This window comes from Dromaius novaehollandiae, chromosome 3 (genome assembly GCF_036370855.1).
Source record: "Dromaius novaehollandiae isolate bDroNov1 chromosome 3, bDroNov1.hap1, whole genome shotgun sequence".
Lineage (NCBI taxonomy): Eukaryota > Metazoa > Chordata > Aves > Casuariiformes > Dromaiidae > Dromaius > Dromaius novaehollandiae.
The window spans coordinates 8686500-8708163 of record NC_088100.1 but is presented as its reverse complement, the minus strand read 5'-3'; the positions used below and the strand labels follow the sequence as shown (position 1 = coordinate 8708163).

At 37.0% G+C, this 21664-nt stretch overlaps 1 protein-coding gene across 5 annotated transcripts in view; it reads right to left on the bottom strand.

The window, feature by feature from the left end:
• The window catches only part of ATAD2B (ATPase family AAA domain containing 2B), an 83134-nt gene that overhangs the window by 29641 nt on the left and 31829 nt on the right, over window positions 1-21664 (bottom strand). For 3 of the 5 annotated variants that reach the window (XM_064508348.1, XM_064508349.1, XM_064508350.1), the window contains exons 15-22: window positions 20851-20941; window positions 14960-15271; window positions 10693-10825; window positions 8574-8760; window positions 7731-7916; window positions 6740-6875; window positions 6207-6403; window positions 3470-3629 (exon numbers count right to left, since the gene is read on the bottom strand). In XM_064508348.1, coding sequence (XP_064364418.1) covers window positions 3470-3629; window positions 6207-6403; window positions 6740-6875; window positions 7731-7916; window positions 8574-8760; window positions 10693-10825; window positions 14960-15271; window positions 20851-20941 — 1402 coding nt within the window. The remainder of the gene's footprint in view (window positions 1-3469; window positions 3630-6206; window positions 6404-6739; window positions 6876-7730; window positions 7917-8573; window positions 8761-10692; window positions 10826-14959; window positions 15272-20850; window positions 20942-21664) is intronic. The other 2 variants (XM_064508351.1, XM_064508352.1) reach the window with 1 other exon arrangement.

Sequence of the window (21664 nt, the reverse complement as noted above, 5' to 3'; positions counted from 1 at the left end):
CAGTTGAGCCCTAGCTACATTTTCTAGGGAAATCTACTCCCACTTAATTAAATGGTTACCTGGAAACTAGAAATTTTTACCTGCATATATTTGTGAACTTTTTTGTCTTATGCTGCCCAGAATGCCCACAAAAATACACCTGCATTCTTTGGGAAATATGAGACTTTTTAAAAGTTGGTCAAGTGAAAAAAGCTTAATGGGGCCTCCTTTAAAAAAAAAAAAAACAAACCACTTTGGCCAAAGCTCATAGGAGGACAAGGCTTTTTAAGTTTCTGCTCTTGTTTAGCAGCTTATTCTTGAAATAACCCTGCCCATAATCTTTTTCACTTTCCAAAATTATATCAATTAATAGCATATGCATATGTATTCTGGCAATGTTAATAGAGTAGTGGCTTATTTGCTTGTTTTTCCATCAGAAGTGGTATGCTGGAAAAAAAAAAACTATCTAGATACAGTTCTCTGTAGACATATTTGCTATGCTATTCCCCTTTAACACAGACAGTTACGTTGTAGAATCCTACTATACCAGAGTATCAGCATAAATGCACTCATGCTGTCAGAAGTTACCTCACCACTGACTATCCTGTATCAAACTTTATGGAGGCAGTTTCCCAAGTTTAGAGCAGCCCACTTTACTAAAAAAATAGCGCAATGCATTCCTCACCGGCAAGTATTTTGGACAGTGTCCAGAAAGGGTTAAGTGACTTAAGTCTTTTGAAGAAAGCATCTGTCTGCATTACTGATTTCCTCGCATATCCTGGGAGGGGTGAGACTTTCTCATAGACAGTGCTTCAAAGAGGCAAATACTACTGTGCCTAAGGCACAATGGTTATGTTTTCATGCCTTCCAGAATATTTCCTGGTCAAAGAACGGAGGGAATGAAAAAAACCCATATCTTTCTATAATCTACATCTGAAATTTCATAACAGAGTACTAGGAAAATAAAGAAGCCAGGTTTGAACATCCACACTGCATTTAAAAACAACTAGTCTGGTACTCCAATTGCCTTTCCAAGCTGAACTATAGGGCAGACACAGGTACAGTATCATTCTTCTGCAAATCCAGGCATGAAGCAGAGGTAAGCATATGTGCCTAGCTTAAAAGAACGTGACCATTCATAGGTTACTATTCAAACAGTTAATGCACTGAAACACAAGTAATGCTCACTCAAGTTACGTGCTGTTTCAGCAGTGTACCTATACAAGAACTCTGTCTTCCTCAAAAAGAGGAAGAATGGAAGTTTTTCTCACAATACATTGGCAATCTGTGACAATGCAGAGGAGAGAACTATCTTTCAATTCCTACTTAAGGACAAGAAACTCCAGTCCAACACTTAACCTAGAAAAAGGTAGAACCATTTCCTCCAGCTTAGTCCCAAGGGGTAGGAACTAAACACACCCCATTTCTGGTTCCCTAAATACATTTCCTAGGACTTTTCCTCTTTGGACAAGCTCAATGAACAGTTCTACCTCTAAACATTCCCCAAGCTGTCTTTGTTACATTACACTTCTGCCACACCGAACCTGCAACTCATGTAGTTTATGGTCCTGTGTAGATCCGACCTCAGAAGTTCACAGTCATATGACACCTGCTCTACAACTGCAAGGACCTCTTCAGGCTACATTTCCTAGATTTAAATAATGAAACCCACGGATTCAAATGGCCTAAAAATGAGACCAGAGCTTATATTTTATTTCCAATCTTTCACAGAGGCCATGAATAAGTCACAAATATATGTTGATCACATACAACAGGTATGCCTGATAGTCATTACCATCTAAACAGGTGCTCTTCAGAGACAGAGTCCCAAGTTTCCATCAATTACACATTAGAAGTCATTAAGCAATATCACTGGGAACCCAGGAAAACTTCAGCTGAAGTCTAACAATAATTTTTAGTTGAAATACAAAATGCATCCTAAATTGAAGAAAAATAAATGTTATTTTCTACAGATAAAAACTAGCATTGGTTTCAAAAACCAATCTGAAACAAGTACAACACCATGCTTCAGGCATCACAACCTCAGGACAGCAAGCCACAGCCTACAAGATGCTTGACTACATATCCAGGCCTCAAGAAGTGACAGCATCAGTACCTGATGGGAGCTGAACTTCTCAGTTTATCCTAGCATTGCACAGCAAAAGTCTGATGTTCCGCGAATGAAACTGATTAAAAAAAAATGTTTACTTTGGCACAATCTCCTTGAAATTGGGTCAATTCCATACATACTTGCACACAAACTGTAAATCTACACTACCACGCAAGGAATGACATCTAGAATTCTAACATGATTTTGAAAGTAACCATCCAAAAGGATCACTGCTCTTAAAAGTTAGTTTACAAGTTAGAAGAACAGGGGAAAGGAGAACAATGGGGGGGGGGGGGGACAAACAACCCTAAAACCCAGAAGTCTGGGTTAGAGAAAGAATGATACAAAGTACTCCCTTAATCTGAAACCAAGTGTCCGTTAGCACACTAAGACAAGGTGTAGCAACACCTAACCAAGAAGGAGCTCAACTGATGATCTGTGGCAAATTTCAGAGCCTTCGATTGGACCTGACTAGAACATATCTAGTCCATGTAAGAGACATTTGCAAATGCCTCACAAAATCAAAATATTGAAAAGTGAGAAAAAAATAGGAAAACAAATAATGATGAAACAATTTCATCATTTCACAAAATTTAATGAGAAACGTCTTAACACATTGGACTACACTTGCAAATGGGCCCAGATCTATGTATCACATATATTCAATACAACTACACAAAAAAGGCATTACTTTTGCATTTTAAGTGTTCTACTGATGACTCTGAAAGCTGCCAACTGAAACACCTTCTTTTGACAACGTCCACCTCCCCAGTACGCTACAATGGGGAGTTAGCAGTAAGTACACAAGATGCTTTTTTCTTTGCTTCGGGTGTGAACAGCTTTTATATGCATTTTGATCTGCTTTATTTATTTTAACTGAAAGCATGCCATCATACCCTGTCAACACAGTACCTCCTAATCGATGGCAACGGACCTCCTTGCTTGGTGATTTATCTTGTTTTATTTCGATCCCAGATACATAGTTCTTATTTTCTGTGGGTGAATTTCATGCTCTAAGCCAATGTGCAAATAAAAGTAAAGCATTGCCAGATTGTGTGCAGGATTTTCTACTGAACTTTCCCAAAGTATGATTTTTTTGTTGCATATACAGAAGTTCTGTTCACTGAGAAGGAGCTACCAAATTTCAAAGAGTTACAAAACCTAATTCATGAGAAAACAGCCTTCTGTGCTTTAGTTTTCCTGTTCTTGCAATGTCCCACGCACTTCAGAATATTTAAGCACGGACCCTGAGGAAATTCACTTGTTCATCCTATTTATTACACAGCATGCAGTTTGTTTAGACGCCTGAACGGTAACAGAATATGTGATTACGCACCAGGCTTTCAAGTTTAGGTAGGCCAAAATTAAGTAGGTCCTTACCTCCAGGATCTTTGTCCGGATTATACTCCAATGCATTGCTGCAGATCAGATCAATATCTGTTAGGAAGTCCTTGGCAGTTAAATAGTTGTGTTTATCAATTTTGGTTATTACTGTTGATAGGTCCATTGGCTCTTTGATAACTTCAAGGTAATCTGAAACCTATAATCAAACAGCATATAGAAATGACACAGGACCATACACATTTCATTTAAACATTGCCAATTTCACATCTTTGTACTCACGTTCCTGCCACGTGCTCAGCTCTAATGTATTAACTAAACACGTTGATTGCTAAATAAATTTAAGCTGAAAATGGAAAAGTTCTATATGACTAAACAAAATATAGGGCTTCTGAAGTTATTATTTCTTTAGTAATTCACCAATTTATCTTTCAAAATGAAGTTAATGGTATTTTTGAGGCAAAGCACCTTCAGCATCATATATTTATACTACCATTTATATAAATATTTGATAATGTTATAACACTACCTTGAGTCAGAAATGAGAAACAATGAGCCTAACCTAAAACCCCAGGAAAAACTATGGAAGCTATATTTTGTTCATTTTGTAAATAAAGTTCTCTTAAATCGAACAGTCTAATTATCAACTTTTAAATATCTTCTGGAGAATAATTCCTATCATCACTTGCACAATAACCAAGAAAGGTATTACTGATTGAAGACATAACACTGACTTTACAGAAGGGCAGTCTAAAGAAAAAGCCTTGTGTCAGAGTTCACAGCTTACTCTGAGCTTAGCTCATAGGTGGAGACTTAGCATCCACCAGTGGACACTGAAAAGTATTTAACAAAATTAATGACACCATATGAAGCTTAAGCTTGACAGTCACTGCATCAGCACAGCTGCTGTAACAAAATTCACCAAAATACCTATGAATTTACTATCTCCTTCAAGGAAATAAAAAAACAAAACAAAAAACACTATGCTTGAATGTTTCGGTATGATTAAGATCACAATCAATTAAAATACTGGCAGCTTCAGAAACAGAATTGCTTCTTCTATTTTGAAATCGCCCACATATAATGGTGGCTGCCAAAATACTGAAGAGTAATTTGGATAGTGAATACGTATTTTGATCAAGCCATAGTGATGCCACAGGATTTTTATATTTATATTTTTATATATATATATATATATGTATCTGTAGATATTCAAATGAAAAAATATTACAATATAAATTAATATTTTACTTCAGTGGACAACAGTAGCATCTAATTCTTTACACATACAGTGAATTTTATAACGAAAAATTAAAATGGCAAAAATTCTTGTTTTGCCTCTCCTATGGAAACATATTCACAAATAAAATTATATGCTTCTAAAAGATAATGATAATTTGTTCAGGGATCTGAAAGCAGGCTTTTTGTTTTTTCTTTTCACATCAGAAAGAATCCTCACTGGAAGAAACTGTAAACATGCTGCTGAATTAGTGAGAAAAATCCTTGACTTTTCACATAGCAGCATTCTCTCTGCAACGCAAGTAGGAGAGAAACAAACTTAACACATTTTCTCAGAAAGCCAAGGAGAGACTTCTTGTACAAAAGGAGAGGATAGTCCTCTGCTTAATGCACCAGGTGGGACTAAGAAGATTACATTTAATTTCTAGTGCCATCATATATTAGTGGAATTTTTGGCAAGCCTTTGAATCACAACTCTGTATATCAGTTCCCCCATCTACAAAACAAGGGTGGTAATTAATTCTTTCTTTACATGCTCTTAGTCAAGTCTGTGTAGACTGCCAGTCCTCTGGGGGAAGAAACTGTCTTTACAATGAGCATGAAGAGTTTCCTACAGCAATGGACCTCCCAAGCAGCTTCATAATAAAAATTATACGGTGGCCCTTCTGACCATACTTACATTATAAGCTGCCATATTAAACACCGCCTGTCAGTCTTTCACAGTCAGCTACAAAATAATACCAAAACCTCAACGGAATGGGACCACAAATATGTGCTTGTTGAGTCCTGCAAGGAATTTACACTGCAAATCTGCTTTTCACAATGCTGTACTTTAAGTGTCCCACATTTGTCTCTTCGTGTCTTTCAAAAGAACTGCTTCTGTTCAGAAGCAAACAACTGTTTTTCTAATCAGCACAAAGTTTGCAGTGGGCCAGCATTTGATTTCAAAGTCAGGCTGAACGCTACCCTTTTCATATAGTAGAACCTAAATAGATTTGCAGATCAAACTATCAGTTAGGCGTGCACACTCCACAACCAGTTAATGCCCTGCAATGCGTTACCATCTGTGATGAATGGCATCCACAAGCATTAGGGCCAAAATCATTTAACGATACTATTAATGCTCAGTTCATTGTAAAACATTAATCACTTTTTCAGTATTATCATCCCTATAGGATTACAATGTTATAAAAGCTTTTGTCACTTAAGAATTGTATTTATGCTTTCAAATATTTTAAGAGCACTCGTAGGGACAGGAGTGACGACATCTTTAAATGCTGATTTCATCTGGAAAACTGACAGGAACACTCAAGGTTTCTCAGGACGTCATTGGTGCTGCCAGAGAACACGCTTCTGACATCTTGCACCACAGCTCATGAGGTTATAACTATCTCACCAGCTAAAATTAATAGTCCAGATGGGAAAGATCATGGATAAAACATCAATTTTGCTTATTAACCTATCCATTCCTTTTTTAAATTGATATTCTTTTTCTAATAGATTCAACTTCATTGTTTGCACATTACTGAAACAAGACCTCTTCAATATCCACCGGTTTGCTGAAGATGTTAAAGCGTTTGTCTGTGGCCAGCCTCTTGGTAACATCCCTGAGAAACAACCGCAGCTCTCTCAATGTGTTCTCTTCCTGGTCCTCCATTCGTTGTTTTTCTGTTTCTGACAGCTCACGGGCAGGACATGGCAGTGCAAGAGGAAGAACTTCCATAGCATGAAGAGCTAGGGGAAAAAACAGGAAGTCAAACAAAGGAAGTGTTAACAATAATGGACCTTGGGATTATGCCATTCTGTATTTCACTATATATTTAATCTGCCTGACCTATCAGGCCTCTATGTATTCTTGGCCCCAAGGTGCTCCATTTTTCAAAACTGATAATCATAGTTCTTCCAATCCTCCCACCAAGTAACATGCAAGAAATTTATTCTTGGCACTGACACACTGTTGCTTGTTAATTATGCTAACTGTAATTTACCCAAACCTTTTCAAAGAGAGAAATATCACAGAACAAAACATTCTGATCACATTATTAGTAGTTGTACTGTAACTTAGTTTACCAGCCTGTTTCCTTCTTGGTGGGGGCATCGCTGCCTCATCAAGAATTAACCCTTTGAAAAATCGAAGTCTATCTTCTTCACTTGGTCTTTGAATATAAAAAACCTCTTCATACTGGATTCTGAAGATACATTTCACCTAAAAAGAAAATAATGTCATATGAAAATTGGGCCTCCTCTCAGAACTACATGATTAGTATTAAAACGCTAATTATTAATATTAAAATATTAAAACACTAGTCACAAACTTTTCAAATTTAGCCACAGGAGAGTAAGCTCTACCCAAAGCTGTACACTGCCCAGAGAAAACAAATATATGCAATTCTCACTGAATTTTTTGTAGTAACTGAACTCAGTGTCCCATGACCCTAGCCAAGGCCACCCCTGCAGTGAGAAGAGGACAGGAAGGAAGGGGAAAAAAAAAAAAAAAAAAAAAAAACCAAATAAGATGTTGGGAAAATATTTTAAAAAATTATATAAACTTCTTGAATTTCAGAAGGTGTAAAGTTAAACTTAAGTCTTTAAGCTAAATCCACGTTTATTTACAGTGGACGATATATCCAAATTTCATCAGCTTCAACAGGCTCTTCTGGACTTACACATGTGTAACTGGACGTGCTACTGGAATTCCATCACTACCTTAAGCAGTAGGTCAGAGAAGAAACCCATGATGGTTTCCTTATGGAAATGTTGTCTCTTCAAAAAAGCAACTGTTGTCCAAAAAAATTTTTGTTTTCGCAGCAAAGTAGTATGGAGATTATGAAAATTTGTATTATGGAACTATATTCTTCATTAAAGAAAATTACAGACACTAAATTAAATTAACACTACTTATATACTTTATATAGCTATACTTTTATAGCTTAATATACTTTAAATTAAGTTAGAAAAAAAAGTGCAAAATAGAGGTGCAAAATAGAGCATTTTTCCATGATCAAAACATTCTGAAAAACATACACATCTCTAATAAAGCTTTCTTTCACAGTAAACTTACCTCTTCAGGCAATTCACTGTACATGGACTCAGAGGTAGACAGTAGAAATATAGGGGAGAAAGATGGTATATCTTGCAGCAAAGTTAGAAAAGTAGCTCTCACAGTTTCACTGACAGCTTCCCACCAGTCACCAATATGAGGCATGTAAACAATACTCGGTACTGTTCTTCGAGCTTCACGAAAGATCTAGTTAAAAGAAACACTGGTATTTAAACTGAGAAGCTGATTTTTATGAACCCTTGCGAGAAATAACACTCTTGTGGACTGGAAAATGACGTAAGTTTGTGGTATTTTATACAGAAATGCTACAGTAAAATAAAATTATCTAGTGATAAAGGCTTTTTAAACAAGCGTTAGTGACTGTTAGCTGCATCATCCAATTATTTTAGGTTAATGTGCTAGGGACTACAAAACAACTTCTTGTCACATGTTTTAAAAACTTGTTAAGACTGAACAATCAAGATGAAAATTTTCTGCAATCAATGCAAAATACTCCAAAGTTTTTTGAAATTTACAATTAAAATGAAGTAATTAAGTAATAACATCACAGCACACCAATTCATACACTAACTAATAAAAATGAAAATCAGGAACCAAATACCGAGATTTATCTTAGTTGACATTATGTACCTGACTGAGGAGTCAAGTTAAAAAACTAATTACTCTCACAAGCCAGCAGAGAGATCTGAATCACCCTCTAGAGGCACCTTTCTTTTAACCATACATTACAGAAAGAGCCTAGGAAAACCTGGTTTCATGCCAGCCAACTGCCTTTATTTAGAGGCAACTAATCCGGTTCAGAATTACAAAATCCACTCATTAAGAGATAATCTGAACTGTCACCTGTGCACACGATTCCTCAGGCGTTTTGGCACTGACTGAATAAAGTGCTGGCAGATCTAGCCGGTGTACAGAGAATTTTTCAAGAGTGTGCAATAGTGCTGGAGCTAGGTGCGAAGTCTGACCCGAACCTCTCTCTCCAGATAGCAGTAATCTTGGTCTGTAAGAGGTTGGCTGGTGGTAAGCTGACCTGTAACATAATAACATTTAAAAAAAACCAATTAACATGTCAATGTTATCAATGTATGGATATATACCAGAATCGCCGTTTCATTTTATTAAGTTTTTTTGTTTGTTTGTTTTAATAAAGCAAACAACTTGTAAATAAGAGATAATGATTTCCCACTGGACAGCCTAAAAAGATTTTGCTGACTCTAATATACCTCAGCACTCTTCCAGCTCATCTGTGCAAAACTATGCACATAATATTAAATTGATGCAAACTTGGATTATAATCAGCTTATTTAAAACCAATTCCTTGCTAATATGAACAGACTTAATGAAGTTCCAATGAAGATATCAGTTTAACTATGTCTAGTTCAGGCCTAGCTACAAAAGTAGTTCTTTGGTAGCCTCAGAAATACCAGGTCAGCCTATTCATCCCTTAAAAGTCCTACCCAACGTTTCCAAAAAGAACTTAACATTTCAATACTTTGCTGAATTAAAAAATATGACCCTATACGGTATTAATAGAACTTAACTCTTAAAAGCGTATTTATATTCTATGCTTCTATTTAGTAGACTTCCAGACAGGAGAAGGATGTTTACCATTTTAAAGGAAAAATTTTAAATGTAAGTACATAAATTTATTTTTTATTTTTGCTGTCAAGAAGAAATCCTAAGGATTCCATACAGGTTTTTTCGTTTGTTTGGGTTTCTTCTACCCTTTTGGGGGGGATGACAAAGGAAGTGAGATGTGTGAGGTTTTCCATTAAGTCTTTTGTATTTATTATAAATTGACTATAAAGTAATAAAGAATTAAAATTAATTTATGTTTTCTCTCATTAAGCCATTTTTATCTCTACATCACTCAGTTTTGGCAGTGAAACAACTGGCTGATTTCCTTATTTGTTGAATATTTTGTAATGACTACGCTGACCTTTGGCTTTTCAATTCTGGTGGTGGTGGTTACAGATAGAGAGCAATGAAAAATGTTTAATAAAATATATTAACTGGGGTTTACATACTTTACAAAAAGAAACACTCTTCTAGATTATTTTATTCAGACACACAACCACAACCCCTTCACCCCAACAAAAAACTTCAATTTGGAATTACCATGCTTGGCCACGTACCTCTCAGAGAGCTTAAACTATCTGAATTTAAATTAAATCCACTATTTTTCAGCTCATATGACTGTAAATGCTGTTCTGGCATCATTCTTCAGCACTGAAAATTTTACACTTTTCCACAAGATGGCTCTACAAAACTTTACTGCTACTCAATGGTTTTCCTATCTCCTTTTTCTTTATTAAAGAGACTCCCAGCAGAATCTACACAAAATATTTTAAAACTATTTTTAACAAAAAAAAAAAAAAAATGCAAAGAACTGTTAGTTTATTACTGTAGCCAATTCAATTTATACAGGGAAGACTAATCCAGATTTCACACATACTTTCTAAATTCCCCTTTCCCTGAAACTTTCCATGAAAAACAATGAAAAAACACGTTAAAAATGCTGAATGCATTAAATATATATTACATCCAAGCAGCTGCATACACTGAAGCTCAACAGGACTTCAGAACAAGAAAAAGCAAGCCACCTACTCTGTCACTGTAATGTTTCCTACAAAGCAAGCCTCTAAATTGTTCCCTCCAAAATATTCCCAAATATTTCCCTTTTTTTTCTTGCAAATCAACACTGAGTTTGTAACAACTGAGAAGTGCTGTTGAGATCCTTACTTCTAAACTCCATCTATCTGTTGCAAACTTTCTGAGGCCTAAGATGTGGCTTTTCTTAAGACCACCCCCATAGCTAAAACTGTTGTTTGTACATTTACATGTTCCTACTACAGAATGCCATTGTCACCACAAAACAATACATTATCCCTATTACCTCTGCTGAGCTCAGAATTTCCTAGATTTATCTAACTAGTTAAACACACTTAAGAGAGACACTCACATTGTAAAATGAAGGTAGGGTTTATGTATAGCAGCTGATGACTGTTTCTTTGGTGATCCTGAGTGACAGCTCGTCTCAAAAATTGATGAAGCATTCTCATCTTCACTATCATCTAATATTAGACTTGGTACATCTGTTCCAAGAGATATAGTAATTAGAGTCTTACCACTTCTAAGTACACTTGCAACAAACAAGACAAGGCATTAGAATTTTCTTCATATAAACTGTAACACATTCCAAAAGTAGGAAAAATACGACTCAAAATTGTCTAAATATCAGGATGCAGGAAGATAAATACTTGCTACTTCAAGAACCAACACAAATCAAGTATTGCAGCAGTCTAAGCACAAATACAATTTACTTTTTTAAACCATCAAGCAGAACGACAATTTCACTAACACAAAAAAGGAACTTGCTTTATCACAATAAAATTACATGAGTGGTTTAACTTATTATGCAATGCTTCCTTTAGTTTTATTTCACTGCTAGAGTTTTTCAAGAACAAAGTTATAAAATCTGTAATTTCAGTGATAATACACAATTTTGTATTTCTTTAAGTGCTCAAGATTTCACAGGTACACTACTTCCAAAATTACACTCAGCATGAACTAGGCAATGCACGTTTACAAGCGAGAATTGCTTTCTATATTCCATATACTCTTTCTGCCAAAGAATATCAGACTCCTTTTAATCACTATCAGTTCAATTAACTTTGTGCCCACATCCTGCACCTTAAACTATTTTAATCCCTTTGTTAATGTATTAACAATAATGAGCTGAAGTACTTTCCATACAGGCATTTAGAAACAAAAAGCTGAAAGACTGATTACATTCAAAAGACAGTCAGCAGGAGCAGAGAACCACAAAAAATATCAATATGGCATTTAACAACAACAACGACAGAAGACCCATACAGCCAAAAATTACACTTATGGAAAATTACATTACTAAACATTGCCATTTGGTGGCCAGAAAGAGGATTCAGGTCAGGCTTGGTCACTACTGAGCTCTCTTTCATGAGAGCTGAAGCAAACAGCTGATAAAATTAAGAGGGCCGAAAAAAAGGTGCAGAGGGCAGGATTCTCCTGGGGGATTAACACACCACTTCTGGCACCCATTTCCTCCGAACGGGTGCATCTAAATCAGCTACCAGAGCTGCAATGAAATTGAGAGTAAACCGCTGTGATTCGGAAAAGGAAATTAAACTGCTCCAAGATTTTTACCCCCTGATATTTACACCCAAGAAAGGAGTTCAGTCGACGTTCCCCTAAACAAGCCAAGCCCGTTTCCTTACAGGAATCAGCCAGCACGGACAGGGGCAAAACGGTCACAGCCACCGAGCTGCGCAGTGGGCTGGCAGGAGCAGTGCCGAGGCCAAGTCTCCTGGTGAGCAAGATGTTCTGCAATGCATGGGCAGTTTCTGGAGCAGCTCAGCAGTGTTCCTGCAGCATACTGCTGACATCCCAACAGCGGAGCTGGCGCCAGGGGCTGAACAAAACGGACTGCTGTGAAATGAAAGTGTGAAATACAGAGCGACGCAAGCATTACTCTCCAGCGTGTGACCCATCACATAATTCGCCTGATCTACATGAGGCCGTGGCACAGATACAGCTATGGCAATGAAATGAGCAACCATGGTACTAAGGAATCAACTTCAGGACAGTGTTAACCATGTTGGACGGAAACGCCACAGCATCTGTGCACGTCCATCTAAATATATGGACCCAGGAGAAACCGTTCAGAGACAACACGGTGTTCCCATATTCAGCTGAATGACGTAAGAAAATGGATTCAGGGCAGGCTGGTCAGGAATACTGCTCTACTGAGATGTGGTGAGGACATGCCATATGTCTTGGCAAAGGATGGTGCAGTTAGACACCTAGCAATCACGCCTCAAGGAGAAGAGATAATTCAAATAGGCCTGCAGATCCCAACAGCAGCCAAAAGCCAGTCCACAGCAGAAAATATCAGGTCAAAAGCTGCCGAACATTAACTGGGTAAGGATAGAGGCCTTCAAATCAACTCAACACATGCCTCCTACCTCTTGGCTCACTGCACTACCTGAACAGGCAGAACTTTTGCTATACCAAACGTAGCTCACAGGGTACGTCCAATTCCCATGCACTGGACATAACTTTTGCTTCCTAAAATATATGATTATTAATAAAATAGCAGCCCATCTTCTAATGCCAAACATTAAGCCTCTGTGGCATCCTTTGCTTGTGGGTCTGAGTCACTGAATTCCAGGGAACAGAAATCATCAGTGAACTGCAAAGTCAAGGAGAAAACAAGATTTTCAGATTGTAATTACAGTGGTAAGTGTGTGTCATGCACCCGTCTTCAAAATCGAGAAATAAACCAAAGCATTAGGGGGTTTTTTTTGGTCTACAGTTGACTGGAATGTAATCTATGTTCACGTTTAAAATCATTCTGCATGAAAGCAGATTTTGTTGTTTTAACGTTGATTAAACTTAATATTCAATGTTTTCTTTGCTTTAAGTAGATAAGAAAAGGACAAACTAATTCAGGTATAAAAGAAACTTCAGAAGATACTTTGGCGCTTCTATATTCAAAATCAAGTATCTGCAAACAAACTTCAATCTATTTTTTACAAATGCATAACATTACATTACAGAAGCACAGTTTTCTCTTAAAATTAATATTTAACTCAATGGAAGTTGCCAAACTCACTTTGGTAGCAATAATGAGCAGGAATAAACAGGAAAAAAAATATAATCCATGAAAATATTCTGAACTTTACAGTAGATAGAGGGACATTTCAATTCAACTCGCTACCGTAATGACAGCCTTCAAATTGGGCATACCAACAGGCTAAAAGTATACATGGAGACTTCACCATCTTAATTTACCATTCCAAGGCAGCCTAACATGACCTAACTGCTAGCTGCCGCAAGGTAGCTTACTAGCTCACCTCCCCCTACCCACCACCGCATATTCCCAGGCCCCTTCTTGTGCCAACTCCAACACTCATTGAAACCTCCAGCTATCCCCCAGTCAGCAGAAAACCAGCCCAACAAAAATGCATCATTTTTGGATGAGTTTGCCTGCTAAGATGGTTTAACAAAGGGGCTGACATGTACTAAAGTAACTGTGAGGGATGGAGCAAAAACGCACAGCCGGGCTGGTGGAAGCGCAGCAGCCAGCACGAGGATCAGCGTAAGCTGCCTGGCCTGCACTCTGAAAGCATGCTCTGGAATAGGAGAGCAAATAGAGTCATAGCTGTCACAGATTTGCTTTATGACTCTGAGCTATTCCCAAGTTCATACACAACCACAAGTACTATTTATAAAGTGTGTGGGGTGGGTGGGTTCGCTCCCAAGAAAGAAACGCCAAAAACAGCTTGTCAAAATAAGTAGGTATCGAAAACCAAGATATCTTTTTCAATACTTAACTTCCAAGAAATGCCCAGAATAACTATTAAAGTATGTCTCAGAGAACAGCTAGGCAAAAAAGCAGAACCTATTGACTCCCTGCCAGTCAAAACAGTCACACTTCCCCTTATTGCCTGCTTCCTCAAGGCACTTGCGTTGCTCCCGTTGCGGCAGGGTCCTGGCACACATCCGACCCCTTACTGAGTGGATTTCACTCACTAGTTTGGCAGAAAGCTAACCTGACGAAACAGCAAAGACGTCTCAACTTGCTAACGCAGCAGAATCAGCTCCCAGGATCAGAAGTGCACCAGGCCAGTAGAAGGGGATGAAGCACCAGGACGTGCTCTCACACCAGTAGATGACCACTGCAGAGGCTCAGGTGTCCTGTCTAACTGCACTGTCACTTGCCGAGCTGCTGGCTCCCCCCACCATGCTTCTTTGCAGCCCGGTCCTGCTTCCACACCCTCAGCATGCAGGGGATGGCGGGGACAGCTAATGGTTACTTAGGACAAGTCAGGTCCTGACACACTGAGTAAGTGTCTCGCTATTTTCCTATGTTCCACCACCTGATTATGCCCTGTTATTTCTCATATTTCAATTGTAAACTCCTTGGGGGTCTTCCTTTTTTTCAGATGGCAGCCATACCCATGGGATCTTGGTCTATGTAAGTTAGTTTATTAAATTCTACAGCAACACGAAATCAGCAAAAATAATTAAGTAACATCCAAGGAAACTATATTTATGTTCTAACATAACACTAAAACAAATACACATGAGGTTTTAGGCTAGCAATAGAAGAAAGCTAATGGAAATTTTTCCAATTTTACACAGGATTTGCAAAAAAACCCCCCCCCCAAAGCCACATACCCACATACCTTCATTTTTGTCACCCTGGCTAAACTCAGCATGGGGAAACACCTTGTGTAAAACCTCAAGAAGGTTAGTGAAGGTACGTTCCAACAACGGTCTGATCACAGGAGATAGCGCATGTCCTGAAGATGTCACGGCACGTTGGGAAGCAGGCACAATGTTCTGCATTGCATGATAAAAATCTTGTGCGCTGAGAACTACTGAAGAAACATCAAGCTGTAGTTTCTGACTGCTCACATAAATCTGGGGATAGCGTCGTCTCAGGGCAATCAAGGCAGCCTCAGTGCAAAGTGCTTTTATGTCAGCTCCACAGTACCCTAGAGCACACACATGCAAAAAAAGAAAAGTATCTTCCATGAAATAGCACTGGTGTGCTGCATGTTTCAAACATGCCTAAAGCTAAAAACAGTCAGTAATACTTTGTTGTCAAGGCCCACACAGCATCTGTGAAAAGGTACGGGTCTAGTGCAAATCATAATTACACAGTGACATTTTATGTATCACGAAATTTCCTATAGTTATATTAAAATAAGGCAAGAAATGAATCCCTCATGAAAGTTAAAGTGACCTATGTTTTCACTGTAAAATACACTATTTCCCCCCCACACAGTTTAAGATCTGTCTCCTCTCTGCCTTTTTCCTTACTCTTCTCTAAAGTATAGGAGCTTTTTGTAACATACTAGCCCCTCTCCTCTTCTATTCTAACATCCCTACACAAATATATTTTTAAAAAGCAAAGTAATTGTGTTACACTGGATGAGCCTCATTGACTTTACACTTTTACAAACTGATAAAATGAGCAATATAATGAAAAATGTTTAATGAGAAGAATACAGACAAGAGGAAAACTCCTGTTAAGAAAAAGCATACCAAGACTCCTGGAAAAATCTTAACTTTTACTATCAAGAAAACCTTCCAGACTTTTACAGTTTCATAATTTCACTAGTATAGCCAAAAGACTAGCAAAACTACTAAAAAGCGTCAGAATTCTTATTCAGTCTAGTGTCTAAATATTTACAGGTAGCCTATAATTGTTTAACCATCGCCATTTACAACCACATATCTGATAATTACAACAATATTGAGAGGCTTAATACCCTGTCTCTTTTGCAGTACTAATAGCATGGGGTTTCTCCACAGGGCTAGAAATGAGATTTCAAACAGTGGTATTTTTCTCTCTCTTTCTCAGCAACAGACATTAATACATCACGGTATTTTTCAGTACCATAGTTCCATATTTCAAAAAATGTAAAAGATGACTCCCACCGGGAAAAGTCTTTTAGAGAATTTTAAAGTCACTATAGGAAAATGTAGTACGTTCCACTGTGTTATCACCATATAAGAGTTCATGGCTTTGCAAGGAAGTGTTTGTAGGAACTCTTCACCAATTATTTAGTTAAACTGATCTTGAGCAATTTTTTTTAATCAGACAGCTTCCCCCCCCCCTTACACTCTTTGCACTTTTTCTTCTCTATTTTTATCTTGGTCTTTTGGCAGCCCTGAGCCCCATAACTGAAGCCTGCCTTGTTTATCTCTTTCTATCCGCTGATGTTCTTTCACTGCTGCTGGCACACACTTTTTTTTTTACAAGATCCATACAGAAATAAGAAACAAAGATGACTGCATACAAAGTATTGAAAAATAAGACATGAAGCAATTAAATACGGGAGACTGACAATATTCCATCCTCCTCTTTCAGTTACATCAATTTTGAGGATAATAAGAGATATCCACTTTTCAGCTATAAAAAAGATTTTCAAATTGGCCTAAAGACTTAAAATTCCACCTGAGTTTCTCACACACATTTGAACATAATTCAAAAAACACAGCCAGAAGATCATAAATACTAGACAATTTCTAAACTAAGCTTTCCGTTTTTAGAAAAAGTTTAGTAGCTGCAATTGTGTAAACCTGTGTACCCACTGTGATTGTTATTTAAAAAGAATCCAGAAATTCACATTCACAAGTTACCTTAGCATGAAATAAATACATGCAACAGTCTTGAAAGAGGTTCAAATATGTCCATCTTTATTAGTCACTAGGCAACTAATTATTTTCTGCTCTAAGGTTATATTTTTTTTTAAATTAACCCCATATCATGAAATCTAAACCATGCAGGCACACTCCAACCACCATGTGTGAGTATACAACCCATTACAGACAGTACCTACAGGTGTAGCAGAGAAATTAGAAACCATGTTTTATTCTAAATTCTGCTTTGTTTTTTTCAATCAGGCACTACTTTTGCTTTTAAATTGATCCACTTTTCACATAACAAGCATACTGGATTAAACAAGTAAGTTTGGAGACTAAATCAAAGTTGTTATATCAAAGGTCTATTGGAGTTATATAGTAACCCAAAAGCCTGTCACCATAAAAACTAGTTTAGCACTTTTTCACAAAAGATCCAGCAGCTCAGGAGCTATGTCCTTTCCAATTTTTCTATTAATAAATCCTGTAATACCACCTTCTAACAGTCTTTTTAATCACAGCTTGTACATCTCCATGGAATTGCAAAATTAGGAAATAATAGCCTGTAGCCTATTTTTGAAATTAAATTCTCAGGTGATCAGATACACAATTAGTCTCCAGTTCTACTTCCCATTTCTCAGGAGCAATTACATGTGAGGAGTAATAATTGGTGTCTCTTTCAGAGGGACTCTCCTGTGCATACTGTACATTCATTTCCGTGACAAGAAAACTGCAAATCTTGTATCTCATGAAATATTAGAGAGACTTTTATTTCTAAAATATAAAAGGCACACTAATTAAGAGGAGGAAAAACAGGAGTAACACTGTCAAAGCAAAATAAAATGTATCACGCCAACAGCCAAGGATCTGAAATTGTTTTGCCTAAACTGACACTATCATACAAAATTAAGTTGCATTTGTTTCCATTTTTGAAGCATCTTGGAAAGGACATTCAATTTGGTAGACAAAAGGTACTGGTGCACCTTAATTTGGGCAGAACTAGATATTCTCCCCAAGTAGCACATGTTGCTCTACCTATCACAGATACTTGGCACTGTGGTGGTGAAGTATAACTTTCAGTAAGCAAGTCGGCTCTCATGCAGCCCTCTAAAGAATACATTTTGATTGCTGAAATTTTAAGTCATATTCTTGTATTTCGACTGTGGAGAAATTATGTCTTCTGTAAACTCTCTTCTGCCTAATACCCATCCTAAAAATCTACAACAAACTGCTACTGAGATAGGTCAAACATCAAGCCTCACAATCTCGACCACTTCTTCCAGTTTCTGCAGTGCAGCTCCCCAAAGGGACAGCATGGAAAGCAAGTTAGCAAACAACTCCAGTGTGACAACAGAAATGAAAACTACCTACCATGTCTTTCATACATTTGTGAAAAAAACATGAACGCTAACGCCAAAATTTCCCCCTCTATTATTATTGGGATGAGAAAAAAAAATCTAGCAAGGTATCATTTTGTCACAAAAAGCTCCTCTAACAATGAGCACAGAACAGAATATTTTTAACAAGCATCTTGAGCATGATGGCTTGCTTCTTTACAATTCCATTTAAGGGTTATTTAAATAACATTATTACGTTGTGAAAAGATTCATCTGCAAGATGACAGATGGAGGAGTTCACGCTTTTTCTGTTGCTAATATGTTTTGTTTCCTACAAGACTGAGTTAATAGATATCAGTCTCTCTACCTAGAGAAAGTTAACATTCATAACAAAGAAATAAGCACAAGAGATAAGCACAGACTATAAAGTTCAGGATAGCTGGGCCCATTCTCCAGCACATGCTTACATGGAGAAAAAAACATAGTAATTACTTGTGCTTATTAAAGATACTAATAAGACATCGGTGTGTGGTCTTCTGAGTAATTCCATGTTCTCCCTGAGCTGCTTCACTTTGTCTCACATTTGTTGCAGTTATAGGGCTATTCAGTGAAGTGGGTTCTTTAATTCTGCCATACCCACACACAGAAGTTTCCTAGAAAGTATGCAATCCATAACACCGGGGGCAAAAATCCACCCTCAGGAAATAACCTACTTTTTGCAAGTCCTGCAGCTTTCTCCTTATGATTTCCTTATAACTGGGCCCATTGACCTTAAAGTTTTGAGTTGCACATACACCTGCTTCCTAAAGTCATTTATTTTGGTAGGTGTTTCAGCTTTTTCTTCATTAGGATCCATATGCTTGTAAGCGTTGCCAACTTTGCTGAACTGGAGAGAGGTATAAACCATGCTGTACCAAAAGCCTGTGAGTCTAGGTGGCCTTTACTTTTTCTTTTTTTAATTAATGAAAACCTGCAGACAAGAGAAAAACAGCAGGCTAGTAGCTACTGTATCAATGTGACAAGTGGGCCAATGAGTCTTATTTGTATGGCCACAGAATTTGGAAAGCCTGTGTAAACAATTAGTTGCTGCAGATTTCACTTACAAAAAAATGATGAGGCAATCTCAAGATGAAGATAGGCTAGTCTTACTTCAACAGTTTTAAAGAGTCCTTGTAATAGCCAAAAGGTTTTAATCTTGGATGTACTGAAACATTTAAATTCCAAGATACATAATGGAGAAAATCCAGTGCATAGTAGTTGGACAACAGGAAAGCCAAGGAAAACAGAAAAGGGCATTTCTTTTTATTAGCTGATTTTTCCACAGAACTAAAGGGCTTTATTCAGCACACAGACTCTTCCAATAAGATCTACGAATGGCTTTCCCTGTGGTCTGAAATTTTAAAATACATAATTGTGTTTTCAAGGCAAAAATATGGTGAACTTTCAAAGAAATAACTGTGTTTTTATCCCAGCTACTCCCCTTTCTCCCACTAAGCAGCATCAGGTCTTTGCACAAATCAAGCAGAATTTACATGAAATGGGTTTGGCACATGCTGTCTTATACCCGGCAAAGCTTAAATTGGAGTTTGCTGGATAGTTATGTTTTCTCCTCACCAGAAGATGTTGAGGTCTTTGTGCATCAAAAGCGGAGCGATGCTGCTTCGATGATAGATGTCCCTGTGGATGAAGAGGATAATTCGGATGTACTGTAGCTGACTGAATGGACTGATGTTCAATTTAAAGTTCTTATTTCTTTGATGATGGATTCCAATGTACAGATATTTGAGACTGTCCTTTTTCTGAGAAGTTCAGTGCTTGTCCAAGCAGATGGCTGACAGAGAATGTATCTTTGTACGACAAATTGTTGAGAGGAGATTGTGATGGGCGTTTTAGGGTCATTTCCTCTGTTAAATTCACTATAAAAATATTTGGTTTTATTTCTGATTAGCTTTTCAGTAGCAGGTTTATCTTGAACAACCATCCTCCATTCAGTACAGCAGGTCTTTGAGCGCTCCAAAGGTATATTTAAGGTACTCATGGTGTGGTGCTATTTTTTCCCCCCTGCCTATATCTACACTCTGTATTTGTCATGTGCTAGCAATTTGGAAAGAAAAGATCGTCTTTAGAAAGGTTGGTTATTTTCTGAGATTTCTGTCAGAGGACAACATGCCAGTTTCAGTAAAAACAGAAGAAAAAAAGTACTGATTTTTTTTCTCCACACGTAGACAAAGAAACATGTCTCCCTATCTCATCTGCAGTGTACTAATTTAATGGGAAGTCTACCCAAAGATTCTAATTCATACTTCATTTGCTTCTCTTTGTGCATATGCATCCTCTAAAAGGACAGTGGATGCTACAGAAAGGAAACATGACTGTATTTTACCTTCAGACAACTATTAGCTATTAATTTTTATTTTAGTATGGCACAAGCGTATTTTGTTGTTACAAAAAGAATGTTGTTTAAAGTACAAAAGTTTAAAAACAGTAAAAATAATAAACATTCTGAAAACATTTAACATACTTTCAAAGTTTTAAACAACAGAAAGAGAAAGCATCTATAGTAAAACTACCAGTATCATAATACTCACCAACACATTTTTCAGCGAGTTCTCCTAAGAAAGGATCTGACAATTTGGGGTTCCAATCCCTGGTATGAATTTGTAAAATGTGCTTTCGTGCCTGATTATAAAAAAAGTAATTAAAAATTAGTAAGCCAAATTCATGTCAAGATATTTTAGACAGAAATATTTATTCATAGGAGTATCAAGGTATTTGTTGACATGTTGCTGAAATATATAAAAGAATTTAGCCCTCAAACTCTCATGAGAACAAAGGGGTTTTTTTGCTTTTTAAAAATTTCATATATAATTAGTGATTTTTCAGTATGCCAGTTACATATTTTAATTGCTGTATAATCAACACCATTATTATATATGAACTAATCACAATTTATGTTCTAGTAGGAATTATTGTAATTTTTTAATTGAATTTTTAATTGCTGTACATGTGATTAACAGCTTCGACTGTCATATGCCTCACCAATTAATTACTGACTAGCTCAGTATGTACATAAATTCCAAAAGTATTTCATTAATAAAATTCTACTAGAATCCAAATACTGTTGATATGCACGCTACATTTAATTTCACGTACAAAATCATGCAACTTTATTGCCAAGTTTATAAAAATTTACTAGGAACTGGCAATACGAATATTGCCAATATAACAACTTCTAGTTTTATATGTATGTTTTCTACACTTAGCATTCTACATGGTAATACAGGCATCTTCTGCTAACATCAGTTGCAAAACTGCAACATTTAGGGCTCACTATACAAATCCATACAAAGACACAGTTTTTAGCTAGGCAATTTAGTTTAACGCAAAGAATTTACCTCTCTT